Source organism: Phalacrocorax aristotelis, chromosome Z (genome assembly GCF_949628215.1).
Source record: "Phalacrocorax aristotelis chromosome Z, bGulAri2.1, whole genome shotgun sequence".
NCBI lineage: Eukaryota > Metazoa > Chordata > Aves > Suliformes > Phalacrocoracidae > Phalacrocorax > Phalacrocorax aristotelis.
The window spans coordinates 50,751,247-50,777,792 of record NC_134311.1 but is presented as its reverse complement, the minus strand read 5'-3'; the positions used below and the strand labels follow the sequence as shown (position 1 = coordinate 50,777,792).

Below are 26,546 nucleotides of genomic sequence, written 5' to 3'. Positions count from 1 at the left end.
AGACTGGGCAAGTGATGCTGACTTAGGATCATTCAATAATTATTCTTAAGATTTACAGGAAATGAGCAAGGAGTAAAAGGAATAGACAACTGGAAAAGGTTCAGAGAGAGACACTAGGACCGGTGAAAAATCTGCATCTTTGTTTTAACAGTTGTTAGTAAGCGCTGACTTTTCCTTCTGAAAGAGTATCAAATAAAAGGAAGGGGGGTATGGTAAAGGCCTGTGATGACTGGCATGGAAAATGTGACTAAAGAGTGATTGAGTGATTGTTCACTGGGTCTTCCAGTACAGCTACAGACTCTGAATGAAGGGTCTTAGTAGGTTCAAAACAGACAGAAGGAAATGGTTCCTTTCACAGTATGAACTCCTGACCGTCCATGGTGTATTCTAAAATTTTGCATGGATTCAGGGGAAGGCTGGAGGACACTGGAAAAGAAATCTATTAGAGGAGCACTGGAACTGCATCTGGCTTTGGAAGTCCTGGGGCAGCAGCTCATTGGTGCTCAGAGGAGACAAAGATTTCATGCTGTATTTAAAGTCTTCTCTGTGCTTCCAGTTTTGACATATGCTGGGATTGTGTAGACAGAATTTTCTGTGGTACGGCTGCTCTCGCATTTACTATAGATTTCACACTGATTATAGCTGCGCAGTGTTTTAAAACTATTCAGGTTTAAATGTTCTGTAATGAGTGTCTATTGAAACACTGTTTTTGAGAGTAAGGGAAGAGAACAGGCTGTTTCAGCAACAGTTCACTCATTTCTAAAAATTAAGTGGCACTGAGGCATGGCATTGTTTGCTGCAGGCTAAAATTTTTCGTTCACATACCCTGATTTCCCCAGATATTGAAATAACCTCTACAAATTCAGGCAGTAGGTACTTCTGGAGATGTGTGCTTTGCTACATGGGAGCTTTTGAAGTCACTTAGTGTAAACTTACCCAGTTTAGGAAAGTGTTATGTTAGAAAACTGTGCCTGAAGGTGCTCAGGCCTCTTATTGCCTATAATGGTGGCTTAATGCAGTTAGAGGAATGGGGCATAAAGCACAGGGAGAAGTGGACAAAACCAGTGTTTGTCAGAAGCCAATAGGTTATACTGGGGAAACAGTGTCTAATGTCCAAATGCCAGAGTCAGAATTGGGCAATAGACTAAATGGGACTTAGGACTTCAGCCTTACCCAGCGTAACAGTTCTTAGATCCAGAACTGCTGGAAGAAGGTAGGACAGAAAGGGATCTGGCTTCAGGTGCACTGGTGCATGCATACATGCTTTTATACAGCTGCGAACAGGAACCCAGTTCCTTGATTCATACTGATAACTATATTGAAAGAAGTTGCATAGGCATGTCACTCAGCCTTGGTCTGTGTACATCTGCATGGATGTAAGTTGTCTACTACTGCTATTAATTATGTTTTAGTACAAGTTAAAAAGGTCTGTGTGGTGAATGGAAAACTACTTTCCTTGCTGTGTTTGAGCAAAACTTAACTACTTTTATTTCAGAACCATGTTTTGAATAGTAAATAGCAAATAAAACATAGAATTAGATACGGAACAGTGAACCTAAAATTTCAAACAGTTGTTTATTCCATTGTATTCAGTGAATGAAACTGGCTTTCTGTAGAAAAACTACATTCTCATACAAAGTTTCTTACAGTAACATCAATAAAAGATAGGTAAGTTACTTTCACAGGCAATTCTCTCTGACATTTCCTAAGTTTTTAGTATATGACTTTAATGTCTTCAGTGATGTTTTTCTGATATAGGTTGGTTGTGTGATATTTTTGGTCCAGCTAATAGCTTACAATGGAATGTACAAGATGATGCCATAGTTCTTAAGAATAAAGATGATGGACTTTATGCTCAATTTGACTTACACAATAAAATTTTTTTTTAAATTACCTGTTCTGATTATTTCCATGCTGTGGAGGTTAAGACATCTTCTACATTGCAACTGCTGCCTGCTAAAATACAGTCTGAGTTATAGTGAGGTGTCTTAAAAAGGTGAAATACAAAGTAAGCTACATGGCTGCAAGCCACTTAATAGTAAACACTAATAAAACATAGTGTAAATGAGACTTTCTCAATTACATGTGTATTGAAAATATTTTAAATCACATTTTTGCATAAGTCCATCATCTGAAGAAAAAGAAGTAATTTATTCAAGGTTACCTCTGATGACCAGATGCCTACCAGATTAATTGAATGCTCCTAAATAATTAAAATAATAAAATAATGCATTAAATGTGGCAGGTTGTCTAAGTCAAGGCAGCAGTTGATACATAAAATTAAAGGAAGGCTAGAATATTTTCCATTATCTTGTCTGCACATCATGATTACCTCACATGCCTTTTGTGCATGAATGCTTTCATTTTTGCTTTCTGTTGAAATCTTGATTGACTATGGCACCTACAAATACTTTATCTGAAAGACATTAGACTTGCATCTAATAAAGACAAGAGTTTGATTTTGCCCTTCAGCTGCTTTCTCATTTATTTGGGTTTTTTCAATTTTATGTAGACATAAATGTAATAAAAATCTCAAGTGAGCTGTTAACGGCAATTTTTATACTTGCTGTTATGTTAATCTCTAATACCATAGTATTCTTAAGGATTTTTTGTTTCACAAAATGGGTTAGAAAATAAAGAGAATAGAAGCAGAGTGGCAAAGCAGAAATGACAGTTTGAAGGATTTTCAGGATCCTTTAATAGATCATTTAATTGCAGAAACTGTTTTAGAGATGGGATGGCAGCTATTTGTGTTATTCAATTATGTTAAAGAAGAAACTAAAGTTCATTACATTTGAAGTGTATATGGGTGCTATAAAAGGCTTTGTATGGTGTATAGTATTAATTAATTCATTTTACTTAGAAGTCATTACCTGTTATGTATGAAAACAACTATAAATAGTTGTTGAAATGAAGCTTGATATAGAACTTGCATGACTTCTAAGGGTCTCGAATCTGAAAACTTGAGCAGCTGAAGAATTGAACTTTGTCTCAACTGATAGTTATATGAGTCAAGTTAGGAAAGTCGCATCTAAGAGATAATAAACTTAGGGCTGTAATGTAGTCATCTAGGCATAACGCTCATATTTCACAGCACTTGCTTCTTTTGTGGATTTTCTATATGTGCTTTGTATAGCATACAAATTGGCACTGCTTCTTTGTAAGGATTGACATGCAAACTCATCCTGCTAATTTCTTTTATGTGCTATATAGAAAGTTAAACCAAATTAGTTCAAATCACTGCAAATTAATTTAAATAGATCATATGAAGTTTGTATTTATACCTATCAAAGTAAAATCTAAAAATAAAGACTAGAAAACTCAGTCTGCCTTTCATTTCTGCCTGTGTTCCAAGAGTGATCAGTGATCAGTGAATTATTATTAATAATTGGTAGGTCTAAGTCCTTTAAATGAAGAATTACATAAGTAAAAATTACCATGACTTTGAGATTAATTTTGTTAATTTGGATTATTTTAAATTACATTAAAGTTAAATTACATTAAAGATATTTGCAGTTTAGGGTGTTATCTTTCTTATATTGTAACTTTTATATATTTGTATTTATATTTTCATATTTTATATTTGTATTTTCAATTAATATTAATAAGCTAGAAACACAGCACCTTCTCTGTAAAATTTCAGGTGAAGATTTGAGTATGGAAGTATAGAAAAAGATAGGAAGTCTTGCCTTAGAATTTGTTTTGAGGATTCCCTAAGAATATGATTTTATATGTGTGTACTTAAATAATTTATTATTGGCTAAATTGTGATATCCTTGATCGCACAAGGTAATATATAGCCAATCTCCCTGTTATAGTCAATGGAGTTGTAGAATTACGCTTTTGGGAACAGTATTTTAATTTGTGCGTGTATGTGTGTAGCTTCACAGTTTAATGGAAAACAGTATGGACACATTCTTAGTACCATAGATACGCATTCCAAGTATCTTGAAAATGGTAATCAACTAGGGGATGGAACCCAATCCACTTCAATTTGCTTGAGCGTATAGTTGTGATGTGATGTGGTCATCAGATAAGAGCCGTGTGTGATATGTAAGAATGATACTCTCAGGGTGAAAAAGAAAAAGTGAGCCTTTCAGATAGCAATGGTCACTGTCCCTTAATGATTTAAAGTTTAACTTATTTTAAAATGTTCTTTGTCCTTGAACCATTTCCTGTACGCTTTAAAGACCCTCAGTGCAGCATTGTCTTGTGTGTGGGAGTCCTGTCTTCCTCAGATACAGCTAGGAATCTGCTTGGTGCCTACTGCTCCCAGCTTCCCCCATAGATGTTAAGCCTTTGAACTTGTATCTAGAGTATGGCTCATAAAACAATAAATTGTATGGAAGGGTCATTTTCTACCGACGCAGAATAGTGTTGACAAAGGGTGTGTCTTCACCAGCCCAGTGATAAGACTGTAACTCAAGTAGTTTTATTTTGTTAGTACAAATAGAATTGGTTACCTTTGCGTAAGATTATCTGTCAGAACATGTATGTAGAGTCTTCTGAGAGGGTTTTTTGAGTGTTACCACAGTGTGAAGCCTGTTTTAAAATTTTTTGCTATTGTTGCTTGTGTTAACTAGATAAGGTTTTTAAATAGTCTGAGTGGGACCTTCAGTTTGGTGGATGAATATACTTGTAGGTTGTGTGCTCATAATCCAAACATTTGGCTGCCAAGTGCTGAATCATGTACTTACCTTCTAGACTGTTCTAATTCTGCCCTAGGTGTTGAGAACGTCAGCGTTTCCTTAAATCACGGATGGGAGAATTTTCAACTGGGCAGTCTTTTGCTCATGGACGTAAATTAATGAGCAACCTAATTCTGTTATACCCTGATCTTTGATTATTGCTCATTGACTGTGAAGTAACTGTTTTGGATTGTCATTTTGTGTTCTGTGTAATAACAATCAAGAGAATAAGTGGGGTATAGGTGACTAAATGTAAGTATTGAGGTGTGGAAGAGGTCTGCTGCATCTCAAGAGATCATCCAAGAAACTGGGGTAGTATGCAAAATCCCACAAAATAACTGTTTTTGTAGAACTGATTTAGAGTTAATGGGTTACTGTTAATGGATTAAATTGAGATTTCGTGTGTCTTATGAAAGCATGAATGTACTACAGAACTTGAATGGTAGTTAGATTTTAGGTAGATTTCTGTCTTTTTTGCTTTTGGATGTGGGATTTCACTAAATAGTCAGGATTAACTGGCAATCCTGTAAATTGGTAATTTTAACATCAGCTTGGTATTTGAGAATGGTTCTGGTGTCTTGCAGGCATGTCTTGCATTGACCTGCATTTAGTGTACTTGTAAGGGTCTTGTGATGTTTCTTATGCTGTGTGTGATTAGGTATTTTTCACATCTGTTAATAATTCTCCCACAGATGTTTTCTTTCCTAAAAGAAAAGCTTGTGTGACCTTACCTTTAGCCTGGGCAGAACAAAAGACCTTCTGATAAACAGAGTCTTGTAATGAGGAAATACTACCTTCCTTTCTTCCTTTGTTCATTGAAGGGGAGTGCTTTTGCTAAAATGAGGTCAATGAGACTGGCAAAATTTAGAAATCAAGGTTTTTTCTACTTTTTGTACCAACTATTTCCTCAGTCTGAAATGTCACTTTCAATCACTTTTTTCAGTGTGTTCCAGTATATTTCTATTACTGTGCTACTCAGGACTGAGATTTCTTTATGCTCATAAGCTATAGACTCCAAGCTATGATTGTTATCATTATGTTATAGGCATTCATTGTGTCAGAATAGTTGAAATTTATTTGCTGGAGCCCAATAATTGTGGGCTAGTTTCTTTTAACTGTCTTTTAGTCAGTGAAGCCAAATGTATATGATAAAACTGTACCTACCAAGTACTACTTTTTGAAACAATATTACAACATTATTTGCAATTCAAAAACAGAGTTAAGAAATGTGTGACTGTTTTTACTGGTGGCCAGTAAAAAGAAAGAATTATAAATCTGAGTAAAATTTGAACTCAGGGCATCTCATCAGAGTTCCTAGTACATTAATTGGCATGTGTGTACATTACACCTATGCTGCTTAATCTTATAGCTAATAAATTAGAAAAAACTTGTTCTCCCAGGACTGGGGAGTGTGCTAGGAAATGATGTACAAAGAACATAACAATTATAATGTGATGACTGTAAAATTGTTCTGGAATTGTAGGGTGGTTAATGGACATAAATATAAGACTCATCACAGAGAAGAAATTAAATCTGGCATTACAGTAAAAGTTATATATTATGGCAAATTTTTGAGATTTTGTCTTTTTCTCCTGAAGTCATTAAAAATATTTAGATGGTTAAATTGATTGGAAGGGTTTTTTTTCTTTTTAATAACTGAGTAGTGACCATGTTGCTCCAAGGATGAATGAAACTGCTTCTGTGAATGATAAACTAACATTTATGTGAGAGACATACAACAACTTGTGCAAACACAGTAGAGAGATGACACAAAGCCCTTTTGCTAGTTAAATGTACTGTGGCTAATTTTGTGTCCACTAAGCAATGTTTTTATATAACTTGTCTAGTCATTTGTGTTAATTTGTTTCCTGTATTTTTCTTCGGTGACCTCTTCTTACTGCTTTCATACAATTACCAGGCTTTTCCTGCAAAACAGGTACAATCCAGTTTGGAGAATAATAGAGTGGTGTTCTTGGTTAATATGTGTATTTGTTGTGGACAAATATTTGCACCTTGGATAATCCTAGGTAATCTGTCGATCTCGATTTCTCTCAAAGATCTTTTGTGTTCTTTAGGCATAAAATATCATCTTATGCATAAATGAATCAAAAGTGTTTTTCTCTGAATCAGTATTAATACCATAATTAAGGAGGCCTTTTCTTCATGAAGAGCTGGCATTGTATCTTCAACTGTATCAGGTTGCTATGAAAGAAAACTGTAAAATAGACTTTTTTTTTCTTTAATGCTGTTTGCTTCGCTTTAATTTCTGTCCACATTTCTCAGGTAGTTCTGTGTAACACAATAGGGTTACATATGTTTTGCTTGTACCCAGAACAAAAGTTATAATTTTTAAATGGCTTTATATTTGGATTTTCTTATTATATGAATTTTACCTAAGTTTATAATACAAATGAAAATAATTTTGGAGAATCCTTTTTTACCCAGTGTCATTATCATTGACTTTTTTTACAGTAGTCAGGCTAATTCATATGCACTAGTTTAAAAACTTAAAATTCATCTTTTCCTCCTATGTATTTTAAGAGAGGGCTGTAATAAAACTGTATACCTAGCAGTGAGAACTTACTCTTACAGTCTGAGACAAGGAGCCAGCACTTCTTGTTTCAACTTCTGGTTTGCTTAGTATTTTTCCTATGGAACTGTTAGAGACAGTGAACTCCTTTTATGCCTCAGTTATGTTATCGGAAAATTAAGATTTTTTTTTAAAAAATTACTTTTTTAATAACATTTTTTTAGCACTATCCTCCCAGTCTTTGTGAAATCTATGAAATCACTTGAGAATAAATGACATACAGTACAGGAAACTGTTGGTGTTAAGAAGTCTTGGTAACATTACAAAATATACTCTACAGAAGAAAGCAAAATAAATAAAGTTGAACCTCACAGAAAGGGATTACTTTCAAATGTTATGGTCTTGATACAGTAAAATCATGTATCATGCAGGACTGCTAAATGTATACATTGCAGTTAGTACATCTCATGGTGATTATTGCTAATGCTCTGGAACGAACACTAAAAGACTGTAAAGATAAATAATTATTTTTATAATAAAGATAATATAGTCTCATCTCTTTGCTGATTACTGAGTAAATTGTTCCCTTTTGTCAATCTAGTTCTGCTGATGTTAGTGCTGTAACTTTGTGAGACTTTTGTGATGTTGCATTACAACACAGTCAAAAATATTCTTCTTCGCTCCAGTAAAAGACAGATGTTAATCTCAAAGCAAGTAATACAGCTGTGTGTAAGTGGAAGAGGGACTGAGAGCAAGTATTTGGAGAAAGTATTTGGTGGTTAGATGGCTCTACACTATAATCCTTCCATTTTTCAACCTGATGTTTTCAGGAGATTCTTGCTTTCATTAACTACTGTGTCTTTCTTTTAATTTGTTTTATTGTTCATAGGAATTGTGTTTTCAGTTTTTGAGAGTAATATACCATAATATAGTTAGGTTGAAGGGAGAAGACCCTGATGTTTTCATTTTAGAGAAGGAGAAGTTGGGTAGCTTATTTGAACTGTAGCTAAGGTGCTGTTCACATCCTGGTAAGAGGGACAGATACCAGAGTTTAATAACAACAAAACCTCATCTTTAATGTTTCAATTTTCCCCTCATTCATTTATCTCCGCATTCTCATCAACTGGGTTGTATAATTATTCCATGAACTAAGCCGGGTTTTTGGAATGGTACATAAATAATCATGAAAGTTAAAAGTGGAAAGCAAATTTTGTTCATAGAAATGAAGACAAGATACCAAGAAGCAAAAAAAAAACCCACCTGTTTTTAGTTGTACCATATATCTCTGTGAAAGTAGCCATACTTTCTAGCCTTTTCTAGATAGAAAGTTATGTTTGTTTACTGTATAGATGGTTTGGAAGTGCTAGGTTAAACTAGGCCTTGTGGAATCCTAAACGTATATACTAATTTTCATGTGTGCTGGGGTTGCAGAATAAACATTAACATAAAAAAGAAACCCAACAATAAAATATTTCTGTAAAGGTTAAGAAAAGTATGCCTAAATTTACAGGTCCAAATCTATTTTAAATTATTTCACTTCTTAACAAACAAACAAACTGAAACAAAAAAGCCCAAACCCCTGCAACCCTTCCCTGAAAATCTGTTGAAAAACTTAGGGGGTGCATTTGATTCCATTATACAGGTCTCTCAGAACCTAGCAATGACACAATAAAAAATTCCAAAACAAGTTTAAACAGTATTATGTATTATAAAATATTACAAAAGTTTCCTACTTGTTTAATTAAAAGGTACCCAGTTTTGCTTATCTTGCCTTATTAGGGTTCTTCCCGAGCAGCTCTCAAGGATGTGATGCTTTTCTTCGCCACAAGATGACTCTGATTTCTCCATCAATATTGAAAAAATATGGAATTCCTTTTGACAAGGTACATTAGTGTTTATTTTTAAACTGTGCATTCATGCATTGAATTAAATTGTGTTTACTATAAGGATTGCTTATAGTAAAGGTGAGGCAAAATTATTGGTTTTATTTTTTTCAGGCATTGACTCCATGAAAAGATAAAAACAAATTCTTGCAGTATTGGGGCTTTTACATGATTTAGCTTGGAATTTTCTAGCAGAAAACACTTGTCGCCATCACAATCTTTATTCTGAAAGTTTCTGTGATTTTTAGGACATTACCATTATCTTTATTTCTGTTTTATTTCCATATGCAAGCTTGCATGTGATTTTCTGTTGACTGAAAGACTTCTTAACTAGCTGTATTGGTTTAAGTGATATATCTAATATTTTAAAATAAATGTTTAATTTCCTTATGCCTGTATATTGTTTTTCTGATGCAATTAAATGTAACTTTATCAGTATTATGATCTAGAAAGTTTCACGTGGAATAAAGCCCGAACAACTGTTGTTTAATTTAAAATACGTTTTAAAAGCTGTAACATATTAGAAAAATAGTGAATGGTTATTTTGTGCTGCTAGGTAGCGGAGACTGGGCATTTGATAAGAGCATTCTATAAACAGAAAGTGGGAAATATAGCTGCCTTTATTCTTTGTGGGTGACTTTAATACACAGCTGCTTTCAAAAACATCTGAAGTGTTCAGTTTCTTCTCCTTTCCTTTAAGATTTTCTACCTTATTGTTTTCCACTTTGAACTTATATAGGTGCCAGCTGGTAAAAATGTTTCTACTGCATTGCTTTTTCTTTAAGTCGTATTTATTCTACATCCTAAACGCTTTGTAAATTCAAAATATCTAAATTCAAAAGCTTTTTAAGCCTAGTCAGAAAGTAGAGCTTGATTCAAAAGGTCCCCTGGCTGAACACTTGTTTATGTTATACTGAGTTTTTAAAAGCCTTTTGATCATTAAGGGTTTATGATTCTTGGTTTCCCACAGCGCAGACTGTTTTAAGGTGTTCAGAAGAACCAGGCAGTATATATTTTTTTCTCTATATATTCCTGCTGCAGTATAGTCCTGTGAACTGCCCATGCCACACTTGTTTATTATTGTGGTTTCTGTTTTAGTGTGTGCAGTGTTTATTTATTGATATCATGTGTACCTGCTTTTACAAATTTAGTGTATCATGTTCCATGGCCTAGAATATAGGATAAAGCAGTGCTTCCTATCTGTTTCAGTTGGTGTTTTTGTAAGAGTATGAAATGTAGTCCATAGAAATTATATTAAAGTGAATGTTTTCATGTATAGTATTGTCGTGGTTTAACCCCAGTAAGCAGCTAAGCCCCACACAGCCACTCGCTTGCTTCCCACAGTGGGTGGGAGGAGAGAATCAGAAGGGTAAAAGTGAGAAAACTCGTGGGTTGAGATAAAGACAGTCTAATTAGTAAAGCAAAAGCCACTCATGGAAGCAAAGCAAACCAAGGAATTCATTCACTGCTTCTCATGGGCAGGCAGGTGTTCAGCCATCTCCAGGAAAGCAGGGCTCCATCATGTGTACGGGTACTTTGGAAGACAAAAGCCGTAACTCCAAACATCCCCTACTTCCTTCTTCTTCCCCCAGCTCTATATGCTGACCAAGATGTCATATGGTATGGGGTATCCCTTTGGTCAGTTGGGGTCAGCTGTCCCAGCTGTGTCCCCTCCCAGCTTCTTGTGCACTCCCAGCCTCTCGCTGGTGGGGTGGGGTGAGGAGCAGAAAAGGCTTGACTCTGTGTAAGCGCTGCTTGGAAGTAACTAAAACATCCCTGTGTTACGAACACTGTTTTAGCACAGGTGTGATGAAGCCACTGATTTGTTGTATGCCTTTTGGAATATCACGCCACTTTTCATGCTTAAATCAACCTGTGTGTAAAATTGAAGAAACACAGGCATTTAGAATAATACTGCCTGCCTTGGAAAGCAAGCTTTTTTGAATAAATTACTCATACAAGAAGTAGTTTGTTTTCTGAATGATATATTATCATATGGGAATGTAGTTGCTGAGTTCAGTTTTTGTAATATATAGGTAAATACTGATTCCCTTCATAGCCTTGTGCTTTATCATGAAGTGTCAGATGAAACCTCCCAAACTGGAAGGTTTTATAACTAGATTTATAGTTTTGGATTTACAGAACATTACTTTGAACAGTATAATTTTCAGTGGTTGGTGTTTAAAGTAGCATATTGCAGAATGTCAGCATATTTGTTTTCAGTACCGTGTGTTTGAGGCAGGTAAGGGAGTTGATGTTATTTCAGTGTCTTGATTATTCCTGTATTCTAATTAAAAAAAAAAAAAAGGGGGGCTAGAAATAGTAAATATTTAAGTTTGATTCTGCCACCTAGTCTTGGGAAGAAGCAGACTGTACCCAAGTGTAATTGTAATTAATGGGATTCAATGAGAAAATGAATAGAGAGAACCAGGCTGTGATCTCTTATGGCTCAGAGTAATAGAAGTGGAAATGTGCTGAAGGCTGATAAGTCAGCCTACGCCTACCAGGTGGCAGCTGAACTGCTGCTTGTTGCAATAGAACACCTGCTAAACCGTCAGCAGTGGGAGGGTGTATTGAGATAAATTTTGAAATTGTTAGCATTGAGAATAATCTTTCTTAAACATTCCCACAGTGATTGTTGGAGTGCTATGGTAGCATTTATAATATATGCACCTGTATGTTCATTTGCATGTATATACTAAATATGAACCCACAAAAGATCAACCTTGCAAGGTGCAAATGTGAAATTGAAGATCCTATTTTATTCTTGAGCTTTGTTAGCTATGTTTCTTGTTTTCCTCTTTCCTTCATCCCGTAATACAATGAGGAATATACACCTTGAAGTGCTATCCTTGTGTATTTATTCTTGCATTGAGAAAAAAAAGCACACAAAGAATCTGTAAAACTATAGGATGAGAATTTTGAAGAAGAAAGGGGGGATTCTGCAAGTGGAAATTGAATGTAAGACAAATATGCCAGCAAAAAAACAGATTTAAGACATGACCTGTTAATTAGAAAAATGTTTGGAGATGTTAAATTTTAAACTCTCTTTTTGCAATTTCAGATAAGTGTATTTCCCTAAAAAGAGTCATACTATTTGTTGCAATTTTTCTTACTGTATTGGTTATGCAGAGCATTGTCAAACAATGAAAACAGCCTATTTAATCTCTAAGAAGTCTCCTCCTTTCCCTGTAATCAGCAAATGCATCTTGTTGAAGAGTCATCAGTCATTGCTCAAATTATTTGCTTCATTTCAATGGATCTGTTTGCTTTTTAGTGGGCCTGCCATCTGATATGTGTTTCATATAAAACAGCATATCAAACAGGGTATGGGTAATATTTTTTAACCCTTTACTTCTGCATCTTCCAGTTTGAGTAACTCTTATCAGATATTCAGAAGACAGTGTGCCATTTCTAGTCTCTGACTCATTTGTCTCTGATACAGTGTTTTGGTGGTCTGACTTGAGGAGATTAAAGCTGTCTCTGAGTGGAGACGATATTGGTGACTGACAAGAAGTGCTGTCTCTCCCTTTCTTCACGTCCAAAGGAGAGCAGCAGTCCATCCAAGTATAGGAAGATGAGATTTCTCTTCTACAACAGAATATTCTGACCAGTGATTTGTTTACCTTACCCCACTTCTTTTTTAATTTACTCTAGAAGCCTTTTACATCTGATATCTCTTTTATAACTACTAGCAATTTGGTTTCATTTTGGCTATGCAAAATATAATTACTTAATTATTACAGGTGCAGGGGTTCTGCTTTCTATAATTCAATGATGAGTCAGTGGTCTCAGCATGCTTTTCTTTTGTTACTTTTCACTGTACTTGTGAAGAGCAGAGTAGTCCTTTGCAACTACCCTTGCTCATTCTCTAAAACAATGTCAGAGCTCAGCTGTAGATAAGCGTTTCTTCTATGGGAATCTCCTTCCAGGCCCCTTGTTTTTTAAGTATTTGGAATTCTCATTATCAATAGTACCAGAGTCCTTCTGCTCTCTTAAATTGTGCATACAGAGAAAGAGGGGAAGGACAGGGGCAGATTAAAATTTGTTTTAATGTAATGTCTAAAGTCGTGTTTTAATGGCTTTACATTGAGACCTTCTGCATGGCATTTCCAATGCAAGAATCCCCTCGGTGTTAGTAGCTCTAAGGCTGAAGAATTGGTGCGTGGCAATTGTCGTTAATTCTTCTTCCTCCTTTCCTAACCAAAATGATTTAAAGATACTGCCTGAGGGGATCCAAATGTATCCATCGTGTTCCTTTGGGCTCAAAAACATTGTTTTCTTTAACTGCTAAGGCTCATTAACTTAGAGTTTCTCCTACTTTATGCTTGATCTTCAATAATAAGTAACTTAAAAGACAAATAGGGCTGTCAGTCACAGGTCTTCAAATCACTGTTTTTGAAGTGGGTCAGTACTGGGGAGAAGAGTGAGATTAAGATGTCTCTCCAGTCTTTCCAAGACAAGTTCTGGTGCTATTCTAGAGATCATCTTCAGGGTTGTGAACAGAATAATTTCTTCAACAATTAATTTGTACTAGTGTTTAGGAATGATAATTGTGGATATTTTGGTCCAGCCTGTCTCTGCTTCCTGTCAGTCAGGAAGATTGGTATATTCTTTGCACTGTCTTTTCTAGCTCCTTGTACTTCCAGGTTTTATTACCAGTGAACCTCTGCTCCAAGAGTAGCTTTTTTGAAAGGACTTTCTGAATTTCTAAAGTATACATGTAGCTATGTATTTTATAGTAAACAACATTGTCTCAAGTTTACTATTTCTGCTTGCGTTAAATCTCAACTGTGTTCATGGTGAAAAGAATTCTTTCTAGGTAGTTGCAAATGCGAATATAGTTTTCATTGCCTCAAGATCAGAACTGTTTTTGTGTTGTGGTTCACTTTGAGGTTTTTTTTGTTTGTTTGTTTCATGCTATAGGTTACACAAGAGGCAGGAGAATTTATGATCACTTTCCCATATGGATATCATGCAGGATTTAACCACGGTTTTAACTGTGCAGAGTCAACAAACTTTGCCTCTATCCGATGGATTGATTATGGAAAATCTGCAAAGTTGGTAAGTTATATTGCAGAAAGCTGGTGCGTACGGAAACCTTTCCTGTGGTTATTTCTTTGTGAGAATCTATGGAAGCTGATGAGAAAGGGAGAACTATTAGATCAAGTGGTACCTTATGCTGACACTGAAAATTTATTTATAGTTGTTCTTTTTATAGTGGGTATTACACTTCCAGTAATGTGTATTCCTCTCAGTAGTTAGTTTTGTTTGCAGCTTGAAGTGTATATTGTTCTTCAAAAACTTCTATTATAGATATTTTTCAGCTGAAGCTACATATACTGAGGTCAGTATATGTGAAGACAACTAGCTTCTGCTCTTAAACTTCCTCTAAGCTCTACTGTTTGTGAAGACAATTTATCTAAACTAGGAGTTTTGATACCTGGAAAGAAACATAAATGATTAAACAAAGTTTAAAGAAAGAAGTTCAACTTCTCATCTTCAGTGTCATCAGTTACCTTACAGTACAAGATAATAAAGGAACTGTGAACTCAGAGTAGATACTATCAAGTTTTAAAATGAGGTGTGTTTTAGACTGAAATTTATTATGTGGCATTCACTTTTTGCTTCTTTTCATGTACAGCATGCAAGTAAATACACAAAATCAAGAAAGTGTCCAATTTGTTCAGCAGAAGTTTGTTACTGTTTTTCAGTATGCTGTGATTTTTCTCAGAATTATGGCTTATATGAGCTTTGCTTAGGATGCTTCCTAAATGTTTGAGTCAGAGGAACTTTCTGCATTGACTTGTTTGTTATTGAAAGAACCCTTTTTAATAGTAATTTGCTTAATATATTAGCTAATAAGATTACATGGAATAAAGGGCAAAATCAGATGTGCAAGTTTAACAAGTAATGATAGTGAACTGTCTTTAAACACTTGGGAATTGGAAGACCATCATGAAAAAGTTCTCAAATAGTGGAAGTTTATGATCATAGGCACTGATGATTATTATTGTTAATGAGACTGAATATGCTTCAAAGGGAAAAAGTTTATAATTACTTTTTTTCCCCATTTACTTTGATGCATACACTAACAGTAGTGCAAGTATTGAAAACATCAATATGCATCTAACATGTTCAGGCTGGTCTTTACCCTTAATGGGAAAATTGTGTTATTAATACCCAACAAATAAGGCATTGACTGTAAAGTTAATAGAAAAAAAAATATTATGTATTTGATAGTTTGGAATTTCTATGGATAGTACAATGCAAAAGAGTTGAGAGGAATATGGGCATAGACACATACTAGTTAATTGTGGCAGGTAAAACTGTCATGGATTTTAAGAGGTATGAATATGCTGCACATCTAAAACTGATGCAGCTGAACTTCAAGAATGGCAAACTTTGTCTTCAGATGGGGCAAAGCTGAGGTAGTGATACTTCCAGCTACATTCCTTTCAGTGTTCAGGCTTCATATTTCTTATGTTTTAAAAAAACTGTCTACCATTTGGTATGCAGCTGCCCCAGTACAAACTATTAAATGCCTCCAGAGTGTCTCTCAGTTATTATATTATACTGTAAACTTCACATTGAAATTCAGCGGAGTTAAAACATAATTTTTTTAAAGCTAAAAAAATTTTCTTTCTTTATACCGCTCTGAAAGTGCTTCTGAAATTCTGAATTTTTAGCTAGGAAGTCTTCACATATACACTCTGAATGCAGATTTATTTAGTCAAAGTTCTCTAGCATACGGATTAAACTTTCACCTTAGGACACTGAATTCTGTGCTCTGTGATTATTGCACATGGGAGCAGTATTGTGTGTATATAGTATAAGAAATTGAAGTATTTCTGTGTCATTTGCAGTTAAATTTAAATGTCTGAAAGTTTCAAAGTGGCAGCTGAAGCAATAATGACTAGTCTCCCTCTGTAGGGAAATCATAGATACCATTTCTTTGTCAAACAGAGTGCTTAATGTTACCTGCTTGTTTTCTGTTACTTATTATCACGAGAATGAGAATTAAGTTTTATTTTTCTTCTCTTTTTAAATGAAAGAGAACATGCAAGGAAGTGCTAATAGTAGGATTTTTAAAATTTTATTTTTATTAATGGAAATATGTAAGAAGAGAACTAATGGAAAAGTTGTGAAATAATTCTTCAGAAAAATTACTTGTATTTGTTTATGCAGTACAAATAGGGTAAACAAGTCAAACAGAGAAACCATTATAATGGGTTATCTGTTCTTAAATTGTAATTATATAGCACTTTGAAAGCATACACAATTTATGGAGTTACTGCAAACTGGATACTTTGTTTACTGTGGTGCTTCTCTAGAAAAACATGAGGATAGCTATGATTAGTTTTATCACAGCTCAGGAAACCTCCTGAAAGTATTAATTAAAAATGTTAGAAGTCTATGTGCCCAAAGAGTACTGATATTTTACTAATCTTTATCTGCAGCTCTGGTAATTTCATTTAAAACAAAAAAACCACCACACAACCTTGCATCCTCGTTTGTTATTCTTCAGAGTACTGATGTTGTGTTTGACTTATCTTTTCTTTCTGTATGTAGTGTATACAAGAATTTTAATTGAAAAAAACACAAACCCCTAGTTCCCCTGTATTGTACTGCAGAAATTGCCTGCATCAGCAAAATGCGGCAATAGCTAGGTCAGTTTGTTGGTGTATTTTCCTTAGAGAATACTGTGTACTGGTGACTGATTATTTGTCTTCCTTCAGGAGCAGTTTTATTTTTACAGAGTAGTTTCTAATTGCTTACAGCTGGATTTGTCTCAGAAAAAATCCCGCAAGTACAGTCAATATTCATTCTTCTCAGGAAAAAAAAAAATCAGGCAAAGATTTCCATTAAAGTTGTAGTAAATACTTAGGCTGTGTGACGATACTTCTTTCCTGCATGAAATGAGATGGTGTTAAAGATTCTGTGAAAGTGATTGCAAATGTTGATGTGGAGATCATTTAGATCCTCAGTATTGGAAACTGGTTAAGTGGAGGCTATGGATGCAAATTTAAAAAATTACTGTCTTTAAAAATGCTAAACTTGTGATCTTGGTTTCACTGTGTGTACCCTACTTACACGTAATATTTGAACCCTGGGAGCAGGGATGTACCCTTCTGCTTGTTTTCTAGAGTTTGTGTAAAACTTCCACTCGGGGAAACACATGAAGAGTAATACCAGGTGGCACCTCCAGCATGCTCTTTGCTGCAACTTGGCTGCTGCTTTGAGCTGTGTTCTCACTTCTGGACAGAATTAAGTTGGACAGAATTAAGCAGAACTAAAAATTATGTTAAAAAAAATTAGAAATGGAGAAATAACAGATATACTAAAAGTCCCCCAAACCCAGGGAAGAAACATTGTAGTTTTTGCTGCCTTCTTCTACTGGCATGAACACACAAGAAGAGAAACAGGAGATACTCCTGAAAAGAGCAAACCAATCATGCTCTATTGAAGATGCTTGGCAAATGGGCGTGGTGCAGAGGGATGCTGAAGTGCTGATGTATGGTAATGGTGGGACTTAGAGAATCAAAGGTGGGTAGTGCTCAGCTCCCAGGTACTTTAGTTGTGTGTGTTATGTTCTGTGAGGATGAGAGGCACTCTAAGCTTTAGAAAGTTTTTAATCATCATCCTATAACTTTCATTTGTTGAATGCTATTTATTTTAAAAAAGATTAAATGGTACAAAATGGAGGCAGATAGGGTATTTCTTCAGGGTTTTGTGAAGTTGTCATTTTCATAGTAGAGCGACATGTTTTGAGTAGGCTGGAAATCTGTAACTTCATGAAGTGCATTTTGAGTTTCCTTATTCCAGTGCATTTTGTTACTGTTGGTAAAGCAGATGAGCCAGTGGCAATTAGCTTGTATGTTTTGTAGGTATCCACTTTGATTTGTGCTGACTAAATAACTTGTTCTGAACAAGGGGTGATGTTCAGTTACTAAAATTAGCAAATAGAAATATTTACACATAATTCTTTTATGTCTAATAAAATAAAAACCCTTCTGAAGCAATTCGATAAAAGGCACTTCTCTAGTCTGAAAAAATCCTGTATTCCTAATGGTTATTAGATGCCAGGGCAGGACACCCTCTGCCCCCACCCTCAAATCTGTGGATCATCTATGTTTATTAATTTTATATCTATGTCTGTTGTAATTGTTACTTCTAAGGAATGCCAATGTTCCCCTCACACAAGGGTTACAGTGCAAGACCTCTCACTTACAGGTTCCAAAACTGGGATTCTCAGTCATGATTTTCACCTGTCAAGCTCCAGTGCTCACTGCTGTACCACCACGCATCACTAGCTCCAGTGGATAGAATCATAGAATCATAGAATGGTTTAGGTTGGAAGGGACCTGTAGAGGTCATCTAGTCCAACCCCCCTGCAGTGAGCAGGGACAGCTTCAACTAGATCAGGTTGCTCAGAGCCCCATCCAACCTGACCTTGAATGTTTCCAGGAACAGGGCATCTACCACCTACCTCTCTGGGCAACCTGTTCCAGTGTTTCACCACCCTCATAGTAAAGAACTTTTTCCTTATATCCAGTCTCAATCTACCCTCCTTTAGTTTAAAACCATTACCCCTTGTCCTGTCACAATAGGTCTTGCCCCCGTCTTTCCTTTAGTCCCCAATTAAGTACTGGAAGGCTACAACAAGGTCTCCTCGCAGCCTTCTCTTCTCCAGGCTGAACAACCCCAACTCTCTCAGCCTGTCTTCATAGGAGAGGTGCTCCAGCCCTTGGATCATTTTTGTGGCCCTCCTCTGGACCCTTTCCAAGACGCCTTTCTGTGTTGAGCCCTCCAGAGCTGGAGGATTAATGAACTTCATGCACTGAGATACTGCAGATATGCACTTGATACTGAGAACTGGAAACAAATTTAAATTTTGCATAAGATACCGTGCTTTTTTGTACAGGCAATTTTTTTTTTTTCTTTCTCAGAATTCCTCTTTTCCATTGCTGCTGTTTTTAAGTGTTTGAAAAACCTAGATGTTGGCAAATCAGTTCCTAATTACAGGAAATACCCTTAAAAAGCACATCCTTTGACCTTTTGTAGAGTTTGCAGGCTGCATGGTCCCAACTAAGCTTGATAGGAGAGGGTAGTTCACTGAACATTCAGTTTTCGTCTTGTTACTCTTTAAATCCCCACTTTCCCCTATCTGTCGGTCTTCCAAATCCTCCTGTCAGGGTCTCTCAAAAATCTGTGTCACCCCTTGCCCAAAACAATAACCACACTTCCAAAAGCTTTCCGAGAAAGCACTAGCATTTCCAAATACCTCTCTTGTTGCTCCCGGTCTCTCTTTTGTGGCACCAGTTGATGACTTTCCCTCAGTAAAAATGTATGTAAATTTTACTGCCTTCTATCAGGGATAGAGTCACACTAAGTGGTTTTACTAGTCATTATAATGATTCTTTTGTATTGCAGCTCCTTTTAATACGTGATGTGTTTTCAAATGTTGGTGCTGGAAAGCTTTTTGTTGTTTAGCTGATATGTAGAACCTGAGGAGAGAAGTCTACCAAACTTTTCTACTTGAAACTTAGGCTACTTAAGTACTATTACTCTCTCTCATAAAATTAAGTCTGTAATTACTCATGCATTCTTCAGTGGCAGCTGCTTAACATCTTGTTTTCTGTGGATAGGTTAGATCAAAGTGCTGGCCTGCAGGTTGTATTTTTCCCTTTGGTGGGATGAAGTGCCGTTGTTTTGATGTTAGGTTTGATGGATTTGTTTGCCACTGCATTCATTAGCTTCACATCAAAAAACTGACAGGCTGTTAAATGAAACTTTGGCTTAGATTTTCAGCTTGACTGTTTCGAGACTGTTGTGAAGGTATTTTGGTTTTGTGCTGCAACAGCCTCAAGCAGTTACGATTGTTTCAAAGGGAAGAAAAGTTATTTAGTATCCTGATTTGTTTGGGTAAAAAGAGTCATTGTCTTGAGGATAGCCATGTCCAGCTTATGCTATCCAAACAATATATTTATTATGCAATATATATTGAGACAAGATATGTATTACTTGAATAATTTTGTCAGAGAAGAAATTATACTTACCACACAAAAGCACTTTTCTACCTCTTGTAATTTATTGAGGTAATTATTTTTTTCAGTGAGGATTACATTTAGATTCCTATGTACAATAAAGTATTAGTTGTCTGTTTAAAAACCAAAATAAAAATTCTACTCAACTGTATCTTTTTTTTTAAATGTGGGTGAGTGATTTAAAGGCCTGCCCTTAAAAAGTATCTTGCTACCCTTACAACAGTGTTTTAGTACTGAATGTCAGAAATAGCCATGTGCATTAGCTCATGAGTGATTCTTGTATCAGCTTATTTTATTACTTTGAATTAGGTACTACTGTCAAGGAAACTTTTTGTTTTTAAACACTGCACGTTGCTACATTTGATGCCAGGCTGCAATGATATCAGCATCATTCAAGATGTCAAATTATTGTTTTCACTTGCTGGAAATCATAATTAGCCACCTTATGTAGTTGACTTGGCTGCTAATGAAATCGCACAAGGATTCAGGGACCAGACACGCTTTCCATTTCTGGTCCTGATGTTAGTAAACCATTTCAGAGCAAATACTGTGCATTCTGCAGTTTGACATTTCAATTCATAATCTTAGTGCCAGTCTCACTTTTATAGTTGTCATGGAATCGTCTGTTTTTCCTTTATGTTTATTTCTTTGATCTGTTCCTTATCTTTTATTTTTGCCCATCTTACTGACATCATCTGCTGCCCCTGTTTGGTTCTTACATCACAAACTCAACATTTCCTGAGAAAAGCAGCTATTAAAATTTCCAAATCTAAAATCTATTGCTGTATTGGGGAGATTACTGGTCTCCCAGTGGGCAGTAACTTGTGCAATTCTAGATTTCTAGTACTGTGACACCCAGAATTTAGAATTGTAATGGTTTTAGGAGTAGAAAGAAATAGTAATAATTGCAATATTTTTACATGTAAATGCAAAAGAGAATTATGTTCTATTGTTTTTTGTACCTTTCCATTTTGGTAGAACAACAGGTTGGAAGCTTGTAATCTGACACTTCATATGCTTGTGTTTTTGTTTTCACAGTCTGTGCTATGCTATGTGAAAGTACTGTTGTCTAAGTGTAGTGTATTTTGTGGTTCCGAAGTTCAGTGTGGATTCTCCTGAATCTTTTCTATCTGTATCTAGCCTAACTTTTTTTTGTGTGATTCTACATTATGTGTCACTAAGGTTATGAATGCATGTTTCTGGCACAGGGCTCTCAGGCAAGTTGTACTGTTTTATTAAATAAATACCAAACCAACACTACTATCAGATTATTTTTTTTTAAATGGAGTTCTGAATAAGTAAGGAGCAGAGGATTTCTTAAAATAACATTTTAAATGTTGGAGTACATTCTGGCAACTGTGAGTGAGTAGAAATGATAGAATCTAATGTTTCCTTTGATTTTTTTTCTAAGTGATATTGTACAAGTTCCATTTATCAACATAATAAATGCACCAAGTTGGCATACTTCAAGGATGTTTAGAAATTTTTGTTTTACAGCAGCTTTACCAAATGAGGTGATTTTTTTTCATAGAAAAAGTCAATAATTTACAATTAACTTGCCTTTTCAGAATATAATGTACAGGAAATTTTGAGTAAATAAATACAGTTTGTCTTTTGTGCTGTTCATCAGAATGCAGTCTATAATTATCCTTGAACTACTGAGGAAAAACTATTGTCACTGGGTACCTTTCTGTCCATATATTAATGTCACAGCCTGTAAAGAGAGATTACCTTCATTCCAGGTTTTTTAAAAAAGAAGAATTTGGACTAAGAAATTACTTACATAAATTTGAAGTTCACAAAATCAGCTGTTGAAACACAGGTGTCCAACACCATTTGAGATAGGTTAAGATATTTTGCTTTGCTCTGTCTCGCCAGAAGAGTACCACTCTCCATGAACCCAATGTAATATTTAGAGCTCAGGCAGATGTCACAGATATCAAGGTAGTTCAGGTGTCAGTGCATGCCCAGGCAATTGAAGTGAGCCATCTGTCATTGTATTCTCTGATTTATACCGTTTGCATAGGTGAAACTTGTCCTAAAAATCAATTGAATTCTCCTAGTCTAAGAGGAAGTAAATTCTCTAGCCTTACTAGAATAATTTTGTATTTTGTGCTGGAAGGTGACCTATCCTGATAAGTAAAAAGATGGCTTAAGTGTTAGGGCTCAGTTCCCTTAACACAACCGCGCCTGCCCCCACCCTACAACCTTTCTTCTCGTAAACCAAGCCCTCCCCCAACTAAGTACTATTATTATTTTATTTTGATGATGACTATTATTATGCAACCATTTTTGACTCTGAGTCTGAACCATCAGGGAGTTCATGTGTTCACAGTTATAGCAGGTAAATCTAGTGCTAGGTATTGCTGATAAGCAATGTCCACCGGGAGAACTAGTGCTGGAAGGGTGAGATTTGGTTCTGTTTCATGGATTTTGTAGTAAATTGCTGCCACCAGGGAAAAGTGTATGGTCTCAGGATACTGGAAACCATTCTGCTGGTGTTCATCCATGCAGTTTCTGTTGGTTTCAGACATTGTCTGGAACTCATATGTTTCTGGGTCAGGTTCCCCACCCCACCCTCTTCTGTATATAGACATAAAGCTTTCTATGAAGGTGATTTTCACAGAGTTAACCTATGTATCCTTCTACTGGGACCTTCTACAGGATTCACCTCTACTGTAGGTGAATCATTCCTGCAATTGGTACTAGACTTATTAGTTTGGCTCAGGCCAAACATGCTGTGGAGGTAAGCATGTACTTGCAATTTTCTCTCTGTTTTTCTGAGAGTCTGTGGAATATTATGTAAAAATGAAGAAGAAAGGTTGAATAGCAGTATCATAGGTTTGAAACATGCATGGTTTATTTACTTCCTTCATCTGAAAGAAAACATTGTAAATATAAACACACAATTCAAAATCCTTGACTCTAGTCTGAGTGGTAGAGAAGGCTTGTATGAATGAGCAAGAATAAATGATATACCCACATCCTGAGGTAACTACATCAGAGCAAATAAAGTGTAGGTGGTACTTTTAGTACAAATGAGCTTATTTAGCCTAGCAGATAGGTGAAACAGGAGCTGAGCGTAGGAAGATGTCTCAGCTGCAGGTTTAGTGTCCCCACTGTGCATGCTACTTGAGTGAGTAGAACATCTTTATAAGCTACTAATTAAAAAGTCTTAAGTTTAAAATTCTTGAACAGGATCTTCAATGAACTGTATGACTTGTACTGGTTTGATTTTAGCTAAAACCCACAATAAATAATATTGCTATGCTTTATGAAAACGAGGTTATTGAAGTATCTCTTGAAATACTTTTCTGAAATGTTTTATAGCAAAAAAAAGTTGAATCAAGACCTCAGTACTAGTGTAGTTGTATTCGTTTTTTAAGGTTTGTCTCTCTGCCTGAAGCGTTAAGCACTTCCATATTGTTGGGAGAGAGGATAGAATCAATCACCCTGAAGGTGTCATCTTTCTCTGAGGATATATGTAGTCACCTCTTAACTCAGTTACAATACTAAAACCAAAGCAAAAGATGCATTAAATATATTAGATAAAGTGCACTCTGTATGGTTCATTACAAGACCGTGCATACATTCTTAGAGTGACATTATTAATTCTTTTGTAAGTTTATAACCAATATAAACAAGTAACTTCAGTTAAGAATTTCTATGCGGTCTCTGTATTTAATATGGTATACCTCACCAGATCAATTACTAACTTTTAGGTCTTAACAACAAAATCACCTGAATTTTCCTTTGCCATGTGATATCCTCTGCACTTGGGATTCTAAGAATTTTTCACCTGCAGTTTCTGTTGCAAATCTATATCTATGTATCTACATATAAAAAGATGGATTGTGCTGGGGAGCTAGAACAGTGTCTGCTTCTAGGGAAATATCCAGCAAACACCTGAATGAAAAATAAAAACTTACATTATCTTGGCTTCGTTGTGCTTGTGCCTGGATTTTCCAACCTATTCCAACTAAGTTATTTCAGTTACTTCTGCGTACCTTAATACAGGACGGTAAATGCTATGTGTTGTTGGCCTTTTGAAACTATGTTGAGAATAATCACAGTATGTAAGAAAGACAGAGAGGTGTGAGTATTTTGATGCATTATAATGAGTGCTGTGGGGATAAATCTGTGACATATGTAGAGGAGAAATTTGGTTCAGGTACTGTGATTTTGTTTTGTTTCTTTTTCATATGTTTTTAAAATTATTTGTATTTCCAGGGATCAAGAGAGAGACTGTAAAATTTGATCATAAAGGGGAAAGATACCATCAAGAAACACCCCCAAACCCCCTTCTTTATGTTCTTCTCCCTTCTTTATGTAGGTGATGACAAGGTGTTGATATACTTGGCGTAGTCATTAATTTGTTAATCAGGATATAAAAATCTATTTTAGCATATAAGACTGGGCAAGATTTTAGAAAAAAATCCAGATAGTGGCATTTAGTATGTTTATTGAACATCTTTGAAAGAGACATTGAGCTAATTTCTTGGCAAATGTGTTTGAAGTTAAAAATCATTCTAGTACTCTACTGTAAATCAGGTGACTTAATTTCTGTGTACTGTAAATGTACGTATGAATGAAATATTTGAACTAGGCAGTTTTAAAGGAGTTTTAGTGCTGGAATTAAAATTGCAATGTAATAAACAATATCCTGATGCCATTCATTGTGTTCTGCGGACATTTTTGGATAGCTATGAGAGTGGGTAGTGGGTCTTGAGGGAGTCTAGACATAATGCATTTTGGCAAAGGGCTTTGCAGATAATTCTGATTAAATAAAATCTAAAGTTTATATATGATCCCCGAAAATGGAAACCAGACTGGCTGCTATACTCAATGAATTGCTTGGAGATTCTTAAAGGTTTTTAGAAAAAAGTGCTGCTAGCAAGGTAGCTTTAAAAAACGTGTGGGTTCAGAATATGTGCAATTTGTATGCATCTCTGGTTGGAAATAGATCAAATCGTCTTTGATTCGCTTGCTAATCTCTGATTTGTTGACCTTCTAGAAGTTATTCAGTGTTTGGTAGACCCTAACCCTGTTTGCTTTCAGGAAAGCTGGTGCAATCACACAAAAACTGTAATTGTCAAATCCAGTTAATTTAATCTTTTTTTTTTCATATAGACATGTTTAAGATTTTTGTTGCTCTAGAGCTGTTCCTCCTTCTCTTTCACACGCTGCTTTCTCAAACTGAAAATGCAATTTTTACAGTAATCTCCAGTTTTAGGAAACTGGGGGAGAGTTCTGTTACTGTTACTTGCACAAAGTGTTCCTGATATTGTGTAAGTTTTTCTTGTGCTTTGTGCAAAGCAGGTAATGGCAAATTCTGGACAAGCCAGGTAGTTTTCCGATTGAATCATATGCAGTCCTGCGGGTTTGATATTTGCACTTAGGGGTTAGGGACTCTGAGCACAGTTACTCTTACAGGGCTTTTCTTCCCATAATGCTCTTGACAATAGCTGTTAAAAATTATACGTGGTTTACTTGTCACTATTAAAGTTTATAAATCACTTCAGGAGCACTCTAATTGAATGCTTTCCTTTCAAAATAGTTTTCTATTAAAAATCATTGGTTTATTTGTAATTGTTGTCGAGCAGTTCTCTATCTGTTTTTTAAAAAAATAAAATGCTATATGTTAAGTGTAAAAATTTTTCATGCTCTAGAGGTAGAATAGTCAGACGTCAGCAACTTCTCATGTATGACTTGATTGAAAGGTGATATTGTTTTGAGAACAGGACAATTTCATAGTTTTTCTGTACATGATCTCTAAATCCTGAACATCTTGTTAAAAAACAAACAAACAAACCAACCCCAAACAATTTTGGCATCTTGTAAAAGATGATATAGACCAGTGGTGTCTTTTTAGGAAATTATTGGATATTTTTCCCCTCTCTGCTTACAAATTGGTAAGAAAGAGTGAGCATTTACCAGTAAACCTGAATGAAGAGGTGATGGACAATCTGTAACTTAGAGGTTTTCAGTAAAACATCTTTACTTGTAATAATTGCAACGTTAGCAGCAGAACAGGTAGGTGGTTTGCTTTGCCATATTTCTGCCCTTTCCCTCACATACTTTGTTTTGATTCCAACAAAAACAGGGTTTATAAGAAAGATGGAAGCTCATTAATAACATTTTCCAGTTTCTGATGGCCAAATCACTGAAACAAAGAATCTAAGAAAAGTCATCTGATCTTTACCAGTATGTACTAGAGATCTTTGATCTTTGAAATATATAGCACTACACCATGTGTTCCAGGAGGGAAACAGATCTGCAAAATTCTAACCACTTAGCTCATTGGCAGTGTGGCACATGCATAGATATATATAGACTTTTTAAAAATTAAATAAACTCAATATTTGTTTTTTAAGCTTAGAAACATATCAGAAGCGCC

General features: G+C 35.5%; 1 protein-coding gene across 6 annotated transcripts in view; it reads left to right on the top strand.

The window, feature by feature from the left end:
• The window catches only part of KDM4C (lysine demethylase 4C), a 260,269-nt gene that overhangs the window by 49,418 nt on the left and 184,305 nt on the right, over positions 1–26,546 (top strand). For 5 of the 6 annotated variants that reach the window (XR_012657889.1, XM_075078323.1, XM_075078324.1 and 2 more), the window contains exons 7-8: positions 8,998–9,101; positions 14,028–14,165. Coding sequence is in view for 5 of the 6 variants with exons in the window: in XM_075078323.1 (XP_074934424.1) it covers positions 8,998–9,101; positions 14,028–14,165 (242 nt within the window). In the remaining variant the exon portion in view is untranslated. Of the gene's footprint in view, positions 1–8,997; positions 9,102–9,215; positions 9,313–14,027; positions 14,166–26,546 lie in introns of those variants that run through there. The other variant, XM_075078327.1, reaches the window with a different exon arrangement.